A 20317-nucleotide genomic window follows, 5' to 3' on the forward strand; every position below is an offset into this window, starting at 1 on the left:
GGCAATAAAATGTATTAATCTCCCCATGCTTAGTCTGTTTTGCCTGTAATGATAATTGGTGAGTGATCTTCCTGTCCTCGTCTCAACCCTTGAGCCTTTTTCCATGGTATTTTCTTCCCCGTTTTTCTTTGAGAAGGGGGAGTGAGAGAGTGATTGTGGTGGGGTTCAGCTGCCCAGCAGGGTAAAATTACTACAAGTACTAATGAAGAGAATTTGTTAGGGCTTTTAGTGTTCTTGGCTTTTAAACGTAGGAGAAGAAAAAGGGAGGGGGTAGGTGAAAGACTTCTCTTAGATCATAAAGCTCTTTGGACTAAATTCACTTTACCTATAAGACCAGTCTTCCTAATTGTCTGTTATTCTCAATGACTTAAACTTCAAGTGAATGTAAAATATTAGACCAGAAAGTCATTATCTTTATATTCTGTACTGATTTACAAATTACCACATGCAGAGAAGAGCTTTTAAGAATTGTGATGTAAATAAGCAGAGCATTAGGAGCGGCCCTCAGAAATTCAGTAAGGCCCTGGGCCTGTGGTTGTTCTGCAGCCCCCACATTTCTCTTTTGCCTTGTTACCACAGCCGAAGAGCTAAATTTCTGTAGCAGTCTTTGTTGAAGCCTGAAGACTTTAGGCAGCCAACACAAGGTCTCAAGTATACCTATAGCCTTTCTTGGTATACCTTCCTTTAACCATTGCTTTTCCTCACCTTTGTATTTTGCCCATTTCTGAATTGCTGTTTAGGGAAGCAGACTTTGTCATCATGTCAGATGAATGCACTTAATTGACGGAAAGTCATCCTTGTGTGGCCTAATGGCAAGTCCAGGATTCAGCTGACAGTGGGTAACATGGATGTATTGGATAGCGCAGTGGTTTAGATGGAGTTACTGACTAAAACAATCACTTGAATGCTCTGATGCAGTTTCTGCCTAATGGCATCTTCCTTCCAGCCCATTGCTCAGCTCAGCATATCCTACAGATTCAGGCAGCATTAACTTCCTTGTGACCAGAGTTCACTATATCCTGAGGCAGGTTGGAAATGAGGAGACATTTCTTCTCAGAAAGAGCAGTCAGGCATTGGAACGGGTTGCCCAGGGAGGTGGTGGAGTCACCGTCCCTGGGGGTGTTTAAGGAAAGGTTGGACGTGGTGCTTAGGGACATGGTTTAGGGGGTGACATTGGTGGGTAGGGGGGCGATTGGACTAGTTGATCTTGGAGGTCTTTTAAAACCTTAATGATTCTATGATTCAAGGGCTTCTGTGATCCATAGGCTAGTTTTTATTCAACAGTATTGATTTTTCTTGCCAGATATGGAGTCTGAGAGCTTTTTCGTTACATTTGTTAAGGAAAATTGGAGGTCACTGAGAGACTTTGAGAGTCATTAAATCTAAATTTTCATGAAAGAGGCAAAATCCTACTCTGAAGCATGTACTCAGACAGTTCATGTTGAAGAAAAGGTAAGAAAGATAGGGCTAAAAATTTTACAGTGTTTTGGAGGTCATCCTGCAGCTTTTGGATTATGGTTGTGTTATGTGCAGAACAGGAGGAACAGCAAGGAAACTGTCCTAGAAAATAACACATGGAAAAATCCTCTTGCTTTGACACGAAACACATGATTAATGTCAGGTAACACGGTGTTACAGTGTTGGTGTTGCTCCCCAGTTTATGTTTCCAGTAGGTGAGCTGACAGTATATCAGCTGTGCAGATGCTTTTTATTTGACTGTGAGAAGCCGGTACATTACACTAGAACATCTTGTGGAGTCTGTTTTCTAGTCATGTTCCTTGTCAAGGCTTTTCTTCTTTATGGTAAGAGAAAGTTTACATGCCAAACATTGAGACTAACAGGCAAATGTATGCCATGCTAAATAAAACCTCGCAGTGCTCCAGCTTCTTTGAAGTTGCTATCCCAGGCAGTGGCTTAAATTTGTTTTTTCTGGGCAGTGACAGCTGTGGTCAGATACTTTTGGCTTCCTATCAGGGCATTCATCTTCACCTCTTGCGGTTCTTTCTCTTGGAAATGTCTAGTATTAAACAAAGGAGATCAGGTCTGTGGGACAGACAGTCTCAACATGTGTGGCAAAAGTTAGTCTTGACCAAAGGCAGTGTTTCTTCTATATGGGCCTGCACAGCAGGTACTGTTCTCACATATTCCAGGTGTAGATCAGTAATGGGTGGTATTCCTCAGGGGTCTGGTACTGTTTAACATCTTTATCAGTAACATGTGACAGTGAAATTGAGTGCACCCTCAGCAAGTTTGCTGATGACACCAAGCTGAGTGGTGCAGTTGACATGCTGTAGAGAAGGGATGCCATCTAGAGGGACCTGGATGGGCTTGAGGGGTGGGCCTGTGGGAACGTCATGATGTTCAACAAGGCCCAAGTGCAAGGTCCTGTGTCAGTGTCGGGGCAACCCCAAGCACAAGTACAGGCTGGGCGGGGAATAGGTTGAGAGGAGCCCTGTTGAGAAGGACCTGGGGGTGCTGGTTGACAAGAAGCTCTACATGAGCCTGTAATGTGTGCTCGCAGCCCAGAAAGCCAACCATATCCTGACCTTCATCAAAAGAAGTGCGGCCAGCAGCTTGAGGGAGGTGATTCTCCCCCTCTACTTCACTCTCATGAGATCCCACCTGGAATACTGTATTCAGCTCTGGGGCCCCCAGCACAAGAAGGACATGGAAGTATTAGAAAGAGTTCAGAGGAGAGTAACAAAGATGATCAGATGGCTGGAGCACCTCTCCTATGAAAACAGGCTTAGGGGTTTGGGGTTGTTCAGCCCGGAGAAGAGAAGGCTCTGGTGAGACCTTATAGTAGGTTTCCAATATCCAAAGGAGGCCTACAGGAGAGCTGAAGGGGGACTGTTTATCATGTAGTGTAGTGACAGGACAAGGGGCAATGGCTTTAAACTAAGAGAGTAGATTTAGATTAGATATTACGACAAAATTCTTTACTCAGAGGGTGGTGAGGCTCTGGACCAGGTTACCCAGGGAAGTTGTGGATGCCCCATCCCTGGAAGTGTTCAAGGCCAGGTTGCATGGAGGGATTGGAACTAGATGATCTTTAAGGTCCCTTCCAAGCCAAACCATTCTATAATTCTTTGATTCTATGATATTCCAAATGTGATAACATAATGAGCAGATTGTTATCGACTATGATTGCACTGCTGTCCTTACTGCAATATTGAAAGCTGTGCACACTTTCATGGTGTACACTTTCATGCTTTCACTTCAAAACTGAAATTTCAGTACAGTCTGTCCAACCTCTGATGTACTATTTGCTCTGATAAGCACATTCTATGTCTTTGAATATAGTCATTAGGTGATTGCTTTAGTTGCTCTCTTTTTCGTTTGTTAAGGGCTTTCCCCATTCAAAGTTCAGTCATACAATTCAGAGAACCTCTCTCCTGCCCAGTAACGGTAACTGTTACAATCCCTGCTATATAAGTAGACACAATCTTTCTGCATTCCAACACTCATCTTTCCTGATTCAGATCCTTCCTAGCAAGTCATATCTTTCAAATGTCTGTTTGAGGGAAGCAAATTAAATTGGAGGAGGAAGTTGTTTATCAGGAAATACATCTTTCTTCTTCACCCCTGCAATTTCCTTTCATGTTGCATACATATAGACATCTGTATTGCACAGCTTTATGAGAGACATTTTACTTCTATTTATCTTGCAATGTGCTTCATTTTTATTTACTTATTTTTCACTGCATGTGGCACACCCTACACTCCATGCAAACCATAAGAATGGGTGACAGAATCTTCTCTGACTCATGTGCCCACCTCTGTGTTATAAACAAACACTGCAAATAACTGAAGATATGGGAAAGGTGGAATTTGCTGAGGATTGTCTGCCAGTCTTTTTTTTTGTGCGTGTGAATCTCTGAAATCCAATTTTTTTTAAATTTATTTTTTATTTTTAGATCCTGACATCTTTTTATGAGTTTTGAACTGATAAATGGGGTTTAGGAGCCTCTTATAGAGGCTGGATACTCTCTTGAAATGGTTGGAAATGTCTGGAGTAGATATTCTATAAACCCTTCTGAACCTTACAATCCAAAGAGTACTTCATCTAGCCCTTAATCTTTCTTTGGATATATTGATACTTCATTTTGAAGTCTAGGTTATTAAAGCTACTAGATAATTGCAGCATATCCCTAAAGGATTCAGAGTTAAGCACAGCTGTTCTCTCAAGTAAAACCTTCCTTCTCATCCACTCTTTCAGCCTTTGAACCTAAAGTCTTTCAAGGTGTTTATTCCACTGTACAGATGTTGAACAGACACAATATCTGTACTTTCCTTTAGGTGTGTTGTGAAAAATCATTGCTGAATGCAGAAGTAAAAATTCTTATTTAATTGGTCTCCCAGACACAGCTATTGAGAACTCAGTTATTTCAGAATACCTTGCCACTATACTCTGCTCTTTGAAGAGGCCTCCTGTCTTCCTGAAGCCTTGACCACATTTGATTGTAATTAAGATCAAATTATGTTTCACTTTATTTAAATAAAAAATTAAGACTACTTTTTGGTACACTAAATAAAAATAAAAAAAATGCAGTGATGTACATTGGGTTGAAAGGATGGAATTTCTTTATGATCCTCACAGACAATTAAGTTACCCCCTGAAGCGTGAAATTTAATTACCATCACCAGAAGCAGCATGATGCAGTGGATTAGGACATAGGAATAAGTATCACAAATTTTTGTCTCTGATCTTAGTTCTGCCATCTATTTATTGAATGACTGAGTCATATAACCTTCCTGTGCCTCCTTTTCATCCACCTGAAAAATGAGGTGTTTGATGGCTTTGCTAAGGGGCTGTGAAGTCTGTATAAGGATTTAAAGGTGTAATGGGTTATATGAATGCTAAGTGTTGCTAGGGTTGCCTAGGCTTACATACTGTGAATACTTATTGCAATCTGGTTTCATAGAGTGAAATCTCATTTTTTGGCAGTGTTAGCTTCATTAAAGGAAATGTAATCAAGCTCATGGGCAAATAGGGAGAGGACTGCAAGAAGAGATGACACTGAAGAGCCATTGTGCATCAGAAAAAGATGCTGAGCTATTGTTCTTTTCACATCAGCTTTGATGCTACATGTCAGATAGAATTACTAATTGTAGCATCTCAGGAGTGCCTCCAACCATGTACTTCTCATGAGGTGGAAGAAAGCATTTTTAATCTTACACAGTTTAACTGGGAAGCAAAAAGAAAAGAGGAGTGCCAGATGAACATATTCCTCAATGAAAATTGCCTAGCTCTACTGTATTTGCTATTGTAATAGTCTCTTACTGAAGTGGTTAGCCACATCATGTCAGTACGGAGCTCTCACAAAAACTGAAAACTGTTTATTGGATGGGGAGAAGTGGCCAATTATAAAATAGTTTGTTCTGTCTTAAAAAAAAACAAACAACACCAGTGCTTTCTCATGTCACAGCACTACTTGGCCAACAGACCTTTTGAGTAGACAAGTTTGTTAGCATAGCAATAGCCATGCTAAGTTCATATTAAATTCACACTTTGGAATAGTCAGCAACAGAATCCTCCTATAAGTGTCTGGGTTACTATTTTCACAGATTTAAAAAAGCAAAACTTAATTTAAAATGCCCATTGCATTTTGTGGGTTACATTCCAGTGCAAAAGTGCCAGATGACTCAGTTGGAAAGAAGTTTGTCCTTCACCAAGCAGACTGATCTCATTGCCTTTCTTTGCATTCCTCTGAGTTTATATGCTGCTTCCTTCAGGACCTCTGTCTGTATTAAAATCCATGCAAAGATTCTCATTTGTAATCACAAGAAAATAGATTGAATTGTGAGGCTGCAGTTCTTCACAGTTACTTATCTGATTCAATTCATTGCAGCATTCAAATGTTTTTCAGAGCAAGATATTTACTTCAACTGGGTTAGTAAGGCAAAATCTTCAAAACAAGTCTTTTCTACAAGATACACAGAAAAGCAAAAACTTTAATATTTTAACTCTATTAAGTTAACAGGAGAGTATATTTTTTCATAGCTTTTGTTTTCTGTTGATGAATTTTCTTCTATAGAATAGGTGTATTGTGGTCTTGTAGCATGTTCTAAATATAGGAGGAGATCCAAATAACAATGAAACTCTAATGATTTAATTGCAAACTTCCTATGTTATCCAAGAATAAGTATGAATTAAAGATATCCTGTATGGGCTACTCATGTTTTGTTGAAAACTACAGCAATTTCTGCCATACTATGACATCCCTCAGACTGTACAATTGTCAAAAAGAGTAGCTGTACAGAAGGGCCCACCAGTGCAGTCCTAAAAGGCGCGTAAAGTTAGTTTCTTCCCCAGTACAAGTGAGGCAGTATTATTGCAGTCTGGATCAAAAATCTTCTGGGTCTCCTGTTCTAAGCAAGGTAATTACACCGTGAGTCTGACCTGTTATCCAGATCTAGAAGAATTACACAGTATTTTCTTGGAGGGAGGTCATTAGTTTTATCTTAAAAGAAAAGCATCAAAACCCACGTGCTTTTTTTCCTTAGACAGTGAAAGAAAAGAAAATCATTACAATTAATTCCATCTTTTTTAATGGCAGAACTTCTGTGAATAAATCCTGTAAAGGCATTTTGAAGGAAGGGCTGGGAAGCATTCTGGGAACCAGTAGAATCTAATAGTCACAGGGATGTTAAAGGTCTGATCCAATAACAAGAACAAAGGTCTTAATTGTATTTAACCTATCACCAACAGTTACATCTTCCTTTCACAAGAGGCCATAGAAAAAGATAGAAGGACAACTGGCATTAAATCAATACAGGAAAACTATTTCTCTTTCTCTTCTTAAGTAGAATGCTCTGTGAGCAGAAGAGTTTGCACTGCAGTCTTTCTGCATTGTTCAAGAACTATCTCCTTTAATGCTAGATAATGTCTTGTGTTAATATACACTAACTTTATTTGTTGCCATTTTAGAAAATAGATCCTTTTCAAGACTATATTATCATCCATAAAATTAAGGCCCTGATGTCTTTTAAGTAATTTTAAGATTGGTAAGCTGAAAATAATTTAAAATTGTTAATTAAAAGTAATAGAAGGCAGTGTAATGTATTGCTTGAACTAGTGAAAAAAGCCTTCTATGGTTCTTTTTTTTTTTTTTTTCTTCTACTGTCTCTTGGAATTATGTTTGCATCATCTGAAAACATTTTTTAATTTTATGTTTGTTGTATCCTAAAAATGTCTAGTCTGTGCAGTATGCATTAATTGCTATCAGGCAAGTAAGCATGGAGCAACGTGGAAGCAAGATTAGAACCTGTTATAAACTCCTGTGTAATTATGCAATGGTATGTAGGATGGAGAAAGTTATGTTCTTTTACCGGTTCATCTAGTGGAGAAGGAGAATTCTCTTTTGGACTCCTAATGATAATTTTTCTTTTTAATCCTGTCCAAGGTTTCATTCTCAAAAATTGGCTTTCAATTTTTTTCACTACCTTTATCATGCCATTTGGTGGATTTTGGTGTGAAATACTCTGATGCAGATGCTATTATTGGTATTTTATTTTGTAATTCCCCAAAGTTCACTGAACCCTTTACCAAGGATAGACTAGATTGTATAGGTACATTGCATTTTCCTCTCAGGCATACCATGATAAGTGTTTGTAACAACGGGAGTATTTTATATGAGAGAGAGCATGGATTTGGAGAAATAAATCACACTGTAACTCGGCTTAGTTATGAGAAATCTGTCATACCTAAGGTGAAACAACCGATCCTAGAAGCCAGGGCAAACCCACAGTGAAGGCATAGGTGGTAACACAGGTGTCAAGCTGGCTGGCAGCATGGAAATGAATTCTATCTTGCATATGTGGATGGAAGTCTGGAGAATAATCACTAAGATGGTTGCAATGTATGGGATATCAAGACTGAAGTCCTAAAGCTTGCTGCGATCAAGTGTTTTGAAACACCTCTTTAGCAGAATGAAAGAGGACTCAACAAGTTATGTTATTAATTGAATTCAAAACTATCAGAATCATTTATCCATGAAGACAGACAAATGCAGGATGCAAATGTTTTCTCTTGAGATTTTACTTAAGAATTCTAGCACATCTTTTTTATGAATTGACTGCTTCTAAGAGAGCATCCTGACTTGCACTTGCAATTAATCATTGCTGGCATTACCCAGAGGAGCGTGCAACATGGCATCTAATGCATTAGTGTATTGATTAGAGTTAATCAGTTATGTGTTCCTCCTGAAGCTGCACACTACACAAACATTCAAAGAGTAGCTAAACTATAAATATCTCTCAGAAGTTAAGTTTCCATGAAAACTCTATTATGCTTCTGAAACTGTGTAACTGCATGTAAAATAGAGGCAGAGAAGCATCACCTGGTATCTAGCAAACTGAATCATGGATGGGAGGCCAGAGGAAGCACTAAGAGGAAGGTTAGATCAGAAAGAAGTGCTTCACCATTACAGTCTGACCACCTAACTCTTTCAGGGCTATGCAAGTCCTGAGGCTCTGTTTCTAGCATACCTTCACTTTACAGAGAGTAAATGAGTGTACAGATGGTCACTTGAAAATTCAGCTCTTGTACTGTGATCAGTTTCTGTCAGCAGCATTTTCTGGTTTGGGGAAGAATGATATAGCCTTGTAAGAAAATTTCTGGGTGTAGTGCAGGCTTTTTTTAACCAACAAATTATCTCTAGATAACATATACAGGTCTGAACTTGTATGAAGTCTGAAAATACTTGGTTCCATGATTTTTAGCTATTCTGTCACTGAAGACCAAGGTGCTATAAGTTTGAGTCTAAATCTATTTATATTCTAGATTCAAAATATCTGATCCAGCTTCATTCATAACATAACTTCAGTGAAAGTCCTTTTGAGTGGGTCTGGCCTGCTGAATCAAGACTCTGAGCAGTGTCTAAACAATGTTATAGTGTGTTGCTTTGCAGCATAAAACATTGAATTAAGATGTTAAGCCATGGTTTTACCTGTTGATTGTGGCAGTTGCTAGAGAGATCATCCTAGCTATTGTGGCTGATGTGGTAAAAACAGATTTTGCTATTGAAGGCTGAGTGGAGATTATAGCTATATGCACAGTAACTGATGCATTTGTCCTTGCAGTTGTCAGCTTACCAGTCTTATTCATCACTCTGTACACTGCTTGGAGGTTATGCAGAGGATATCAGGATATCTGATGTAATTTTCTTTTGGGACCTAAGTTTCACAGAATCACAGAATGGTTGAGGTTGGAAGGGACCTCTGATATTTACTAGTCCAACTTCCTTGCCCTATGCAAGGTCAGCAAGGAGAGGTTGCCCAGATCCTTATCCAGTCAGGTTTTGAATAGTCAGGAACAAAATGTATGGATAGAGACTCCATAGCCTTTCTGTGCAAGTTCTTCCAGTGTTAAATCACCCTTCAATTAAGCAATTTTTTCTTAAAAGGGATTTCTTGTATTTCAGTCTATGCACATTCCCTGTTGTCCTTTCGTTAGATATTACTGATTGGTTCTTACTTACACCCTTCCACAAGATGTAAACATTGATATGATCCTCCCTGAGCCTTCTCTTCCCCAAGGTAACCAATCCCAATTTTCTCAGCCTCTCTTCATATGTCAGATGCTCCACCGCCTGCTTACCTAAATTATAGTTCCAGCAGTTTGTTGATGAGGATAGACACAGACACAGATTTCTAGGTTGGAAGAGACCTCAAGATCATCGAGTCCAACCTCCGACCTAACACTAAGCACTCCACTAAACCATATCGCTAAGCTCTACATCTAAACGTCTTTTAAAGACCTCCAGGGATGGTGACTCCACCACCTCCCTGGGCAGCCCGTTCCAATGCTTAATAACCCTTTCAGTAAAGAAGTACTTCCTAACATCCAACCTAAAACTCCCCTGTCGCAACTTTCGCCCATTCCCCCTCGTCCTGTCACCAGGCACGTGGGAGAACAGACCAATCCCCACCTCACTACAGCCTCCTTTAAGGTAACTGTAGAGAGCGATAAGGTCGCCCCTGAGCCTCCTCTTCTCCAGGCTGAACAAGCCCAGCTCCCTCAGCCGCTCCTCGTAAGACTTGTTCTCCAGACCCCTCACCAGCTTGGTCGCCCTTCTCTGGACTCGCTCGAGCACGTCCATGTCCTTCCTGTAGCGAGGGGCCCAAAACTGAACACAGTACTCGAGGTGCGGCCTCACCAGAGCCGAGTACAGGGGGACAATCACTTCCCTAGACCTGCTGGCCACACTGCTTCTTATACAGGCCAGGATGCTGTTGGCCTTCTTGGCCACCTGAGCACACTGCTGGCTCATATTCAGCCGACTATCAACCAATACTCCCAGATCCTTCTTGGCCAGGCAGCTTTCCAACCACTCATCTCCCAGCCTGTAACTCTGCTTGGGGTTGTTGCGCCCCAGGTGCAGGACCCGGCACTTGGCCTTGTTGAACTTCATACAGTTGACCTCAGCCCATCGCTCCAGCCTATCCAGATCCTCCTGCAGAGCCTTCCTGCCCTCGAGCAGATCGACACACGCACTTAGCTTGGTGTCATCTGCAAACTTACTGAGGGTGCACTGGACGCCCTCATCCAGATCATCGATAAAGATATTAAAGAGGACCGGCCCCAGTACCGAGCCCTGGGGGACACCACTTGTGACCAGCCTCCAACCAGATTTGATTCCATTCACCACAACTCTCTGGGCCCAGCTATCCAGCCAGTGTGACAGGAGACAGTGTTGGAAGCCTTACTAAAGTCAGATTAAGCAATGTCTACTGCTCTCCTCACCCACCAAGCCAATCATCTCACTATAGAAAACTACCAGTTTGGTTAAACATGAAATCAGGATGAAGAGACTCCACACATGGTATTGCCACAAATATCTCAGCAGATCACTGAAGTAGCTTTTCTGTCACCTTGCTAAAATGCTTTCTAAAATTAGATTCATAACATATGCCACTCACAATAAAGCTACCATTAACTAACATCTAATGCATATCAGTTATGCTGCAGTAGATCTTGCTACTGCCAGACCGCCTCTATTAAAGGACCTTCAAATGAGTATGGTTCTGTTAAATGCAGGGTGCTGTATGGAAAGATTTGGAGATCAGAGTCCCTATTCTGCCACAGAACAATGGCGGAACTGACTCCAGTCTTGATTTGCTCATGGGTCTCTGTACTGACCTGGTAGCTATTTTTAGTCTCCCTAATAAATCTACCAGTTAGTGTCATCTCCAGATCATTTATTTTTGTGTCTGTGAAGAACAGGATGATACTTGGGAATTAATTTCACATGAATCTTTGAATCTCAGACAACCTATTGTAAGAATTTGTTCCACAAAACAGGAATATATTTTGTAGTGAATCTGAACTTGAGTGAATCTGCCTTTTCCCATCTTGCAATTGCAGTGAAATAAAATACCTGCTTGGCAACAGCTCTGGGAGTTAATAAAGTTTCTGTGGTAACTATGAGAAGCCCGAGAATTTCAAACTGAAGTTATTGCACCAGTAACTCAGAAAAGCAATTCCTAAAACTCTTGGCACATTTATCCAGAGGGTTAGCAGTAGCACAGAAATGGAAATCATTGTTGAGAGCCACTGCGTACTTGGAATTAAAACCCATCAGTCTTCTGAAACCAAGGAAAACAATTTTTGTGACATACAGATGCTTCTGTAGTTCATAACAAAAATTAAATCTAAATCTTCTTTTTTACCCTGTTTGTATGGAAATTCATATCCTCGATCCTTGTAATATACCTAACTTGAGATGACATCTAAAGAAATAATGCACAGAGAAGCTAGGCATTTAAAATGAAGCACTTTCAGTGCTTCATTTTATTTAATTTCAGTAAAAACAGAGTTATCCATTTGGGTGAGGGGGATGAGAAAGGAGAGAGAGGATGACAATATCATCTTCTGAAGCTGGAACCTGAAATACAAGAGATGAAATGTGGAAAATGAAGATAACTGTAAAAGATGCGTAAAACTTAGAAGTCTAGTTTCAGTGTTCTTGCTGAAAAGGGAGGGAGAAAGAGACCTAGTAAACCACAAAAAACAAACATACAAAAACCAACCAAACAAGAAAACCCACAGTGTCTGGTTTTCAGAGTGGAGAGTTGAACTGTTAGCTGTCATCAGTGTCTTTATGCAGTCCTTGCTTAAGGACTTTTATTTAGGTCTTTAAAATACTTGTTGGCACCTTCCTTGCCTGATGGGAACTGTGTCATGTTGAACAGAGTGTAGTGACACTGCTATAATCCTGCTGAGATAAAAAGTGTGTCTACCTCCGGCACAAAGAAAAATCTCCTAGCTATTAGAGGTATAGGGTCAGTGATTTGGGATGGATCCTCCCTTGTAGCGGGCACAGATGTTTGTTGGTTGGTTGGTGCAAGTGGCACAGCGAGGGAAGGGCAGGGAGAAACACACACATGTACATACATATATTGTTATTCCCATTTGGAAGTGTGTCTTAGCTTGATAACATCCAAATTTTGGCATACTTCTGGGGAAGGAAGTTCGTTGTTATACTACACTATGTAGTTTGTTTTGTTCAAAACTATGTTGCAGTGGGTTTCTCCATCCCTTAAGTCAAATGCATTCTTGTGTACAGCCCACACAGTCACAAGCCAATGGTGGGTGATGGTCGTACTTGATAAGGAAACATTTGAGTTTCAAGAGTATATTGGAAAAGAGCAATGAAAAATCTGTTGCCCCTGACCAATTATGTTAACCAGAAATAGTTAGTCTTCCACAAAAATACTTGATATTGGGTACTTGAAAGCAACTTCAGGAAACACAGTAAGTTTTTGTTCTCATCTTTAAAACTTCAGCTGGAGATGTAAGGAGCATTTTCTAGTAGGTTTTATTAGACATCCATTTTCTTGTTTTTCTCCAAGTACAATATGCTAAAAAAGAAATCTCTCTCTCTCTTTCTCTGTGTGTGTGTGTGTGTATATAGTAGTAGTAGAGAAAACAGAAAAGTGGGTTAGTAGTGACTGAATGGGTTTACAGACAATCTCTCATCTCTGGTCATGTTTATGATGAGTGACCAGTGAAATGGGTGATGGACTCTGTACAGCTGCAGGAGTAACGCATGCCTCTCAGAAAGCATCCATTCACAAATGGTGTCATCGAGTGTTTTTATTGGCAGCCTGTACACAGTAATGAAAAATGAAATGGGCCAGAGAGCGTTATCATAGTTACTTTATTCCATAGTGATTCTATGATTCTATGAAAACTTCTAGGGTGAACAGATGTCACAATAAAATAAGGACATAAAATTACAATACAATATCCTGGGTTGGAAGGGACTCACAAGGAACGTCAATTCCAAGTCATGGCTCCACAAAGGACCACCCAAAAATCAAATGAAATGTCTGAGAGCATTGTCCTAACACTTCTTGATGTCTGGCAGGCTTGCTGTCATGACCACTTCCCTGGGGAGCCTGATCCAGAGCTCAACCACCCGCGCAGTGAAGAACCTTTTCATAATATCCAGCCAGAACCTCCCCTGATGCAGCTTCATGCTGTTCCCTCGGGTACTCTTGCTGGTCACCAGAGAGAAGAGATCAGCACCTTCCCCTCTGCTCCCCCTTCTAGGCCATGATGTGGTCTCCCCTCAGTCTCTCCTCTAGGCTGAACAAACCAAGTGACTTCAGCTGCTCCTCATACGTCTTGCCCTCTCGACCCTTCACCTTCTTTGTTGCCCTCCTTTTGACATGCTCTAATAGTTGTATGTCGTTCATATCAGAACCAGAGGGTAGAAGGTGGACATTAAAGAAGGCAAGCCCTTAAAGTCTTCTGACATCTCAGAAAGTACGTTAAGCTCGTACAGATTTTCTGTTCTCATTTACTTGTGGCAACAAGCAGACTAAGTTGAAACACTCTTGCACTATGTTATGTTAGTTTCCAGAACTGTTTCTCCATTCCATTTCCTTGGTTTATTTGGTAGAACTGTTTGTTTGTCTTTAAGGCCAAAACAAAACAAAACAAACAAAAAACAGCAAGAGAAATGACATATTTTAGTTGTAGTGCTTCTTGTATGTCTAGACATTCCAGCCAGCCACATCAGAAGCAAAACATGCTACCTCAACTAGCAACACAGTGTTGGAAATTACCATGTTTACACAAGTCCTTGAGACTGGCTTATTGCCCAAGTCTGACTAACAGCCTTTGCCAGTGAGGAGCAGGGGGAGTGATATCTAGAGAGCATATACATGTGTGCTACAGATTTCACAGCTTGCTTTGTAAAGAAAGTTAAGCTTCTTTGAAACAGCAGGCAGACATCTCTGAGAAGTCCAGGAGCACAGAAGTGCAACAGAAGAGAGCAGTAGGCGATTATTTAGTTGGGTTTTCCACATCTTAGCTCTGTGGAAATCTTGGTGCTTAGAAGTTTGCTTTTGCAAAATCCACAGGAGGGGAAGGCACTGACTATGGAGCACCATGAGATGATGGGGGGAGGAGGAGAGAACAAGGTACAGTATGGCCAGCCATATGGAAAGCTGCTTCTCTGAAGGCTTCGGTCCTCGTAAAATAGCCTTTCTTATCATTCTTCTTCTTTGTTCTTTCCCTTTTCTGTATGATGAGTGCAGATGGGTACTGCTTCAAAGGAGAGTTGGACATCTAGAGAAACCTTTCCGGATCTCACTGGAGTATGTTGCTCATGGGAACAAGAGCATAGCGGCTGTGGATTCCTTTGCCATAAAGAACTGCAGTACTGGTAATGTACCATATTTTATTGTTTCTAGCTCATACTGTTTTGATGACTTTTTAGAGATGAGCATGATTTCTGTCTAAGAAACTTCAAAGAATTAAAGTTTTTCATTTGATAGGTTAAATATTTTTTTAACTATTCTGTTCCAGAGAATATATTTTTTAAATGTTGCGTTAGAAGTTTTTAACTTCTTGAAGGGAACAAGATCTTTCTTTCCCCCTTTTGGAATGAATTTCTAGGAAAATTCAATTTGGGGAAAAACAGATCAGTACTTTTCCTGGCTTACCAGATGCATATCCTGACAACTTCACTTTCTGCAGCAGAAAATAGAACAGAAGAATGGTTCTGAAACATATATCTTGCAAGTCATCTTTGGATGTTCCTTGTAACAATTTCAGAGTTGTTTTTTTGAACAACTATGGTAAAGTTGGTTTTATAAAGCGTACATTTCTTTGAAAATGTTCCAAAGCAGTTATTGCGGAGTTACCCCTAATAGCTTGATACAGTGTGTGGAATTTTAGTAATGGGCAACCTTATCAGGAGTTACCTTTTTAAATACAAGCTTCATTATCAATTTAAGTATGTAAATTCAGTGCTTTGTGTCAGAAGCAGCTGTGTTTTAGTTCTAACATCTTTATGGAGATTGTGAAACATACTGAAATCTTTAGGTGGCTTGTCAGTGAATATTATTGCTTGTAGCACTTAACACCTTTTCTCAGTTTCATTTACTTAGAATACTGCTGAGTGGCATGTCCTCCTTTTCAGCCTAACTAGGACAGGGAAATCTGTTAGAGAGTATATGTTGTTTTCATTATTTACATTACTCTCCACAGAGGTCAGTTGTATTAAGGGGTTTATTGCACTGTTCTTAGATAAAGATGAAGATCTCTAGGCTCCAACAGTGAACAGCTTGACCTTGTGCTGAAAGTGCAAGGCATATTCAGACAGAAAGCATCTGCTCTTCTCCTGACATACAAAACTCATCTTGGTATATCTGTAAGGATGAAAAGAAAGTATTTCAGCACTGCAAAACAAAGAAGTAAATGGTAGATAAGTCATTCATTCCACATTGTTTGGGGAGTATGTTGCAACAAACTGCAGGAATTGTTCAGCTGCTATGAAAGTACATAAACTCTCTTGGGAATGCCTGAAGGAGAGCTATCGGTGACAAGGAAAGGCACTGTTGGCTGAGTGAAAAGTTCATGTTGTTTTAGTGAGACATTTGATAGAAACTAATACCAATACTGGACACATAAAAACATAGAATCAAACAATGGTGTGGGTTGGAAGGGATTTTAAAGATCATCTAGTTCTAATCCCCCTTCTAGTGGAAGGCAGGGACACCTTCTGCTAGATCAAATTTTGAGCAATTTTGAGATTGCTCTGGAGACTTCTCTGGACAACCTGGTCCAGTGCCTCACCACCCTCGTAATGAATTTCTTCCTAGTATCTAATCTAAACCTAGCCTTTTTTAGTTTAAAACTGTTACCCCTTGCTCTTTCACTACATTCCCTGATAAAGAGTCTCTCCTCATCTTTCCTGTAGGCCCCCTTTAAATATCAGAAGACCTCTATGAGATCTCCCTGGAGCCTTTTCTTCTCTAGGCTAAGTAACCCAGACTATCTCAGTCTGTCTTCATAGGAGAAGTGCTCCACCCCTCTGATCATCTCTGTGGCCCTCCTCTGGACGTGCTCTAACAGGTCCATGTATTTCTTATGCTGTGGGTCCCAGAGCTGAATGCCGTACTCCAGGTGGGGTCTCACTAGAGGGGGAGAATCACCTCCTATGACCTGCTAGCTACACTACTTTTGATGCAGCCCAGGATATGGTTGATTTCTTGGGCTGCAAGCACGCATTGCCAGCTCATATTCAGTTTTTCATTCACCAGTAACCCCAAGCCCTTCTCCACAGGAAAAGGTACTGTTCTGAAGTTGACAAAAGTTGGTTGCTGAGGCTATTAAAATATATTGTGAGCATAAGAAGGAACAAATGTCCTATTTTGTCTACAGATTTTAGCAATTGGTTACTCTTCTATTCTGTTTACAGTACATGTTATATGAATAATACAACCAGGGAAGAAATCCGTAAGTTCATTTTTCAGTTACTTGAAACTGCTATGCCTCCTGCACACAGGTGAAGACTGGGCCTATTTTACTAGAAAGGAAGTAGTGATGAGCAGCCAAGGTGTCACCTTAGGCTTGGAGGAAATACGGAAAGCAATAAGAGAAGATTCATTTAGAATTATTTTTTCTGCAGCTGTTAGAAGCATCTATCCAGTTTAGGTGATTGGATGCCTTAATATCACTGAAGAGTCTAAAACATATGTGCATTTGGAAAAGAAACATCCAAGAAACAACAACAGCCCTTCAGCCTGACTTTTCTAAGCCTTTTATACACAATATGTGCAATTTAAAAACAAATTAAGGGGCATAGAAAATCTTAGGAAATTGGTCTACCATTTCCATAGTTGAATATAGGTTTGAATCTAAATTAGATGTTACTAGAGGTGTGACAAAGGTAGAGGTTTGGGATTGGGATTTGCTTTTGAACGTTGGGAATTCCATTTTGTGAGTTCTTTAATCATGGAAAAAAATGGATTCTTGCATATAAAATGCAAAAATAACAGCCTATTGGGAATTTTAAAAAATAAAATAAAAATCATGTGCTGATAACATTCTGAAGTTTTCTATAATTCTGAATTTAAAAATTCAAGATTGAAATCCCATCTAACCAAAATTTGTTGATGAGAAATACAACTCTGTCAGTGTCATTGTGCTCCACATTTCCCTTTCTTTTTCATTCAACATATTAGAAAGTCAAAGTGATTTGTTCCTTCAATATCTTCACATTCCCCAAGTCCCATCATATAATTATTCTTGATCAGGTTAGATTGATAGGAAAAATGAAAATCTTTGCAATTTGAGGGTTTTCGTTTGTTTAATGCTCAGGATGAGCCATAAGTGTATTTGGTACATCTCTTACCATTGCTATAGTTCATCACCACCATTCTTCTCATGTACTCTGTCAACCTCTCTACCTTTAATTCATGAAGGGCTTTTTAGCATCTTAAATGGATTCAAGTTTTTAAATGCTTTTGCTTACAGAAAGTTTTCCTGAGGCATGGAGTTAGATTCTGATTATAAAGCTCCTAAAAAGCTGCTTGTACTTCTGCAGGTTTGGGATCAGGCCAGTTAACAGGTAGCGTTTCCTATAGTTCTACATCCAATTGATTTTAAGTTGCTATCTTAAATGTGAAGCAGATTGTGTTTGTCAGTATGTAAAACCTGAACTATTGATTGTCTAATTATCTTTCTTACAACTTAATATTTAATCAACTGCAGTGATACAAAGCAAAAATATAAAAAAATACAAAATGTAGAGAAGTAATATACTAATTTAATGTCAGTTAATCTTTTTTTCCCTTCTGCAAGTAATTGGTACTGTGGCATTTGATAGTCGATAGTAATTTTTAGTAATAAAAATAGAGTTAATTTCCTAAGTATGTATTGACTTATTAATGATATTTAATGGGTTTCTTACAATTTTATTGCAGTTGTAAATTAATTAGTTTGCTAACTTACTTCCAAAAGTCTTAATTAAAGTACCTAATAGTAAGCACAAGTAAATGACAAGACATTGTTTTACTTAGCAGTGTTTGATTTACCAATTCTAAGTAACTTTTTATGTAAAAGGCATGGAGGTCAAATGCTTCTAAAATGTGTTAAAGGTTTAATGATGCTCTGAGGCTGTTAAAAACAGTTATTTCAGATGCTCACCCTGTCTAAGAGGAAGCACTTAGCTTTCAAGTTTTCAAGCTTAATAGGCAACATTAAAAATATATTTATTTTGAAGCAGGGAGAGAATATATGTTGTTGATTTTTTAAGTTAATTCTACTGTCCATTCAGCAATAGCTTTTTCAGGAGATACTAAAAGTACATAGAAATACACTTCATGCCTTCAGAGCTAGTAAGTAGTTAGTTCTGTAATGATCTTGTGGTTGTAATATGCATGCAAATTTCTGAAAGTTGAAGTTAAGGTTATACGAAAAGTAAAAGCCTGGATCCAAAGCAAAGGACTTCTCAAGAAAGGGGAGGTTATGAAGACCTAGAGGTGATTTTACTGGGAAAAGAGATAGTGAGGGAAGAGTAAGGAATACGGGCTTGAAAAATACATGAAGAACTATAAGCAATTGCCAGATAGATTTTTTTCATGATTCCTTTTGATAAATAGTCTAGCAAGAGATTTATTAATCAACTGTAGGAAATCAATAAGGATTTTCTTCAAGCAGGATTAGTTATATATCTGAATCTTTACTAAAATGATGTATTTGTGTATTTAGACAAAACCTGAATATGTGTCATTTTCCCACATATGCTTGCTTTCTGTATTTTGTCTTTTAAATGAATTTGCTAACAGGAAGTTGTGGTTAACTTAAGGAGATACCAGTGAACACCTTTTCAAAATAAGTTCTTGATGCTTCCTACTGGAAAACCACATAGAAAAGTTAACCTCTTCTAAACCAAGAACTGAAATAGTGTCATAGAATCGTTTAGGTTGGAGAAGACCTTCGAGATCATGAAATCCAACCATTAACCTCACTACTGAGTCCCGTTACTAAACCATGTCCCCATGTCATGGCACACCTATAGCTAAGGTGTTAATAATTAATTTGTATTTTTTGTATAGCATTTAAATAAGTTTCGTTTGAGTAAGATGTTTGCAGAAGATTTATGAAGCAACTAAAATGTAAATAATTGTTTATGAAATATTTGCTTAGCTGTAATTATGGGACAGAGGAAAGAAGACGTACCTTCAATGACAAATATGTCATTTTATTTGGTCTGGAGATCCACCACTTCTCAGATATTTCAGGAAGACCAGTGAACAGAACAATGAGCACAGTCTATTGTGCTATTGTTACAGAACTGAAAAACAGACGTTAAAAAAGGTAGTCTTTAATTTCAGTAGTAATTGTCTCTATTTGAGGTTCAGGACCAATATTTACCATAATACATACTTGGGAGGGCCAGATCAATTTTTTGTAAAGGAAGCTGGAGAATTGCCTTTGGCATTAATGCCACAGTTAAGGAACTTAACAAGCCAGAGGATAGATCCAGAGTAAATTGAAGTCAATGAGAATTATTCCATATGTTTGGATTATGTCCCGAGTATCCTTCATTTAAAAAAGAAAAAAAAAAATAGGCAGATTGGCTGCATTTTCCTTGGAGTGGCCTATGCTATTTATAAAGTTTCAGTGAACTTGTTTTCCTTTGGATCTAATGTCACTAATTAGGCATTTGGAAGAGCTATATTATTTTAAGAATATTTGCTTTCAAATGCATTCTTCACCACCTTCTTCACCATTCACCTCTTCTCCCCATGAGGCAAGACTGATTATTCTGACCTCAGGCTGTGTACCAAAAAACACCTCTAGCTTGGAAGTGTTTTAATCCTTTAGGGAACTCATGGTGGAGAAAAAGTGCTTTAAATATGAGCGTGTGGTGGCTGTAGTGAAGTTAAATCATTTGAAGGCAATTCCAAAGTGAAAATTATTTCACTTGTGGTTTGTGCCCATTTAAGTAAAATAAATTTAATACGCATGTAATGGAACTTATCTTTGTTTTCATTTTTCCTTTTCATCTTT

At 39.1% G+C, this 20317-nt stretch overlaps 1 protein-coding gene across 5 annotated transcripts in view; it reads left to right on the forward strand.

Moving 5' to 3' along the window:
* Window positions 1-20317, forward strand: part of ALK (ALK receptor tyrosine kinase) — a 313946-nt gene that overhangs the window by 191299 nt on the left and 102330 nt on the right. For all 5 annotated transcript variants that reach the window (XR_005818022.1, XR_005818023.1, XM_040550717.1 and 2 more), the window contains exon 5: window positions 14551-14678. Coding sequence is in view for 3 of the 5 variants with exons in the window: in XM_040550717.1 (XP_040406651.1) it covers window positions 14551-14678 (128 nt within the window). In the remaining 2 variants the exon portion in view is untranslated. The remainder of the gene's footprint in view (window positions 1-14550; window positions 14679-20317) is intronic.

The sequence above is a fragment of the Cygnus olor genome, chromosome 3 (assembly GCF_009769625.2).
Source record: "Cygnus olor isolate bCygOlo1 chromosome 3, bCygOlo1.pri.v2, whole genome shotgun sequence".
NCBI lineage: Eukaryota > Metazoa > Chordata > Aves > Anseriformes > Anatidae > Cygnus > Cygnus olor.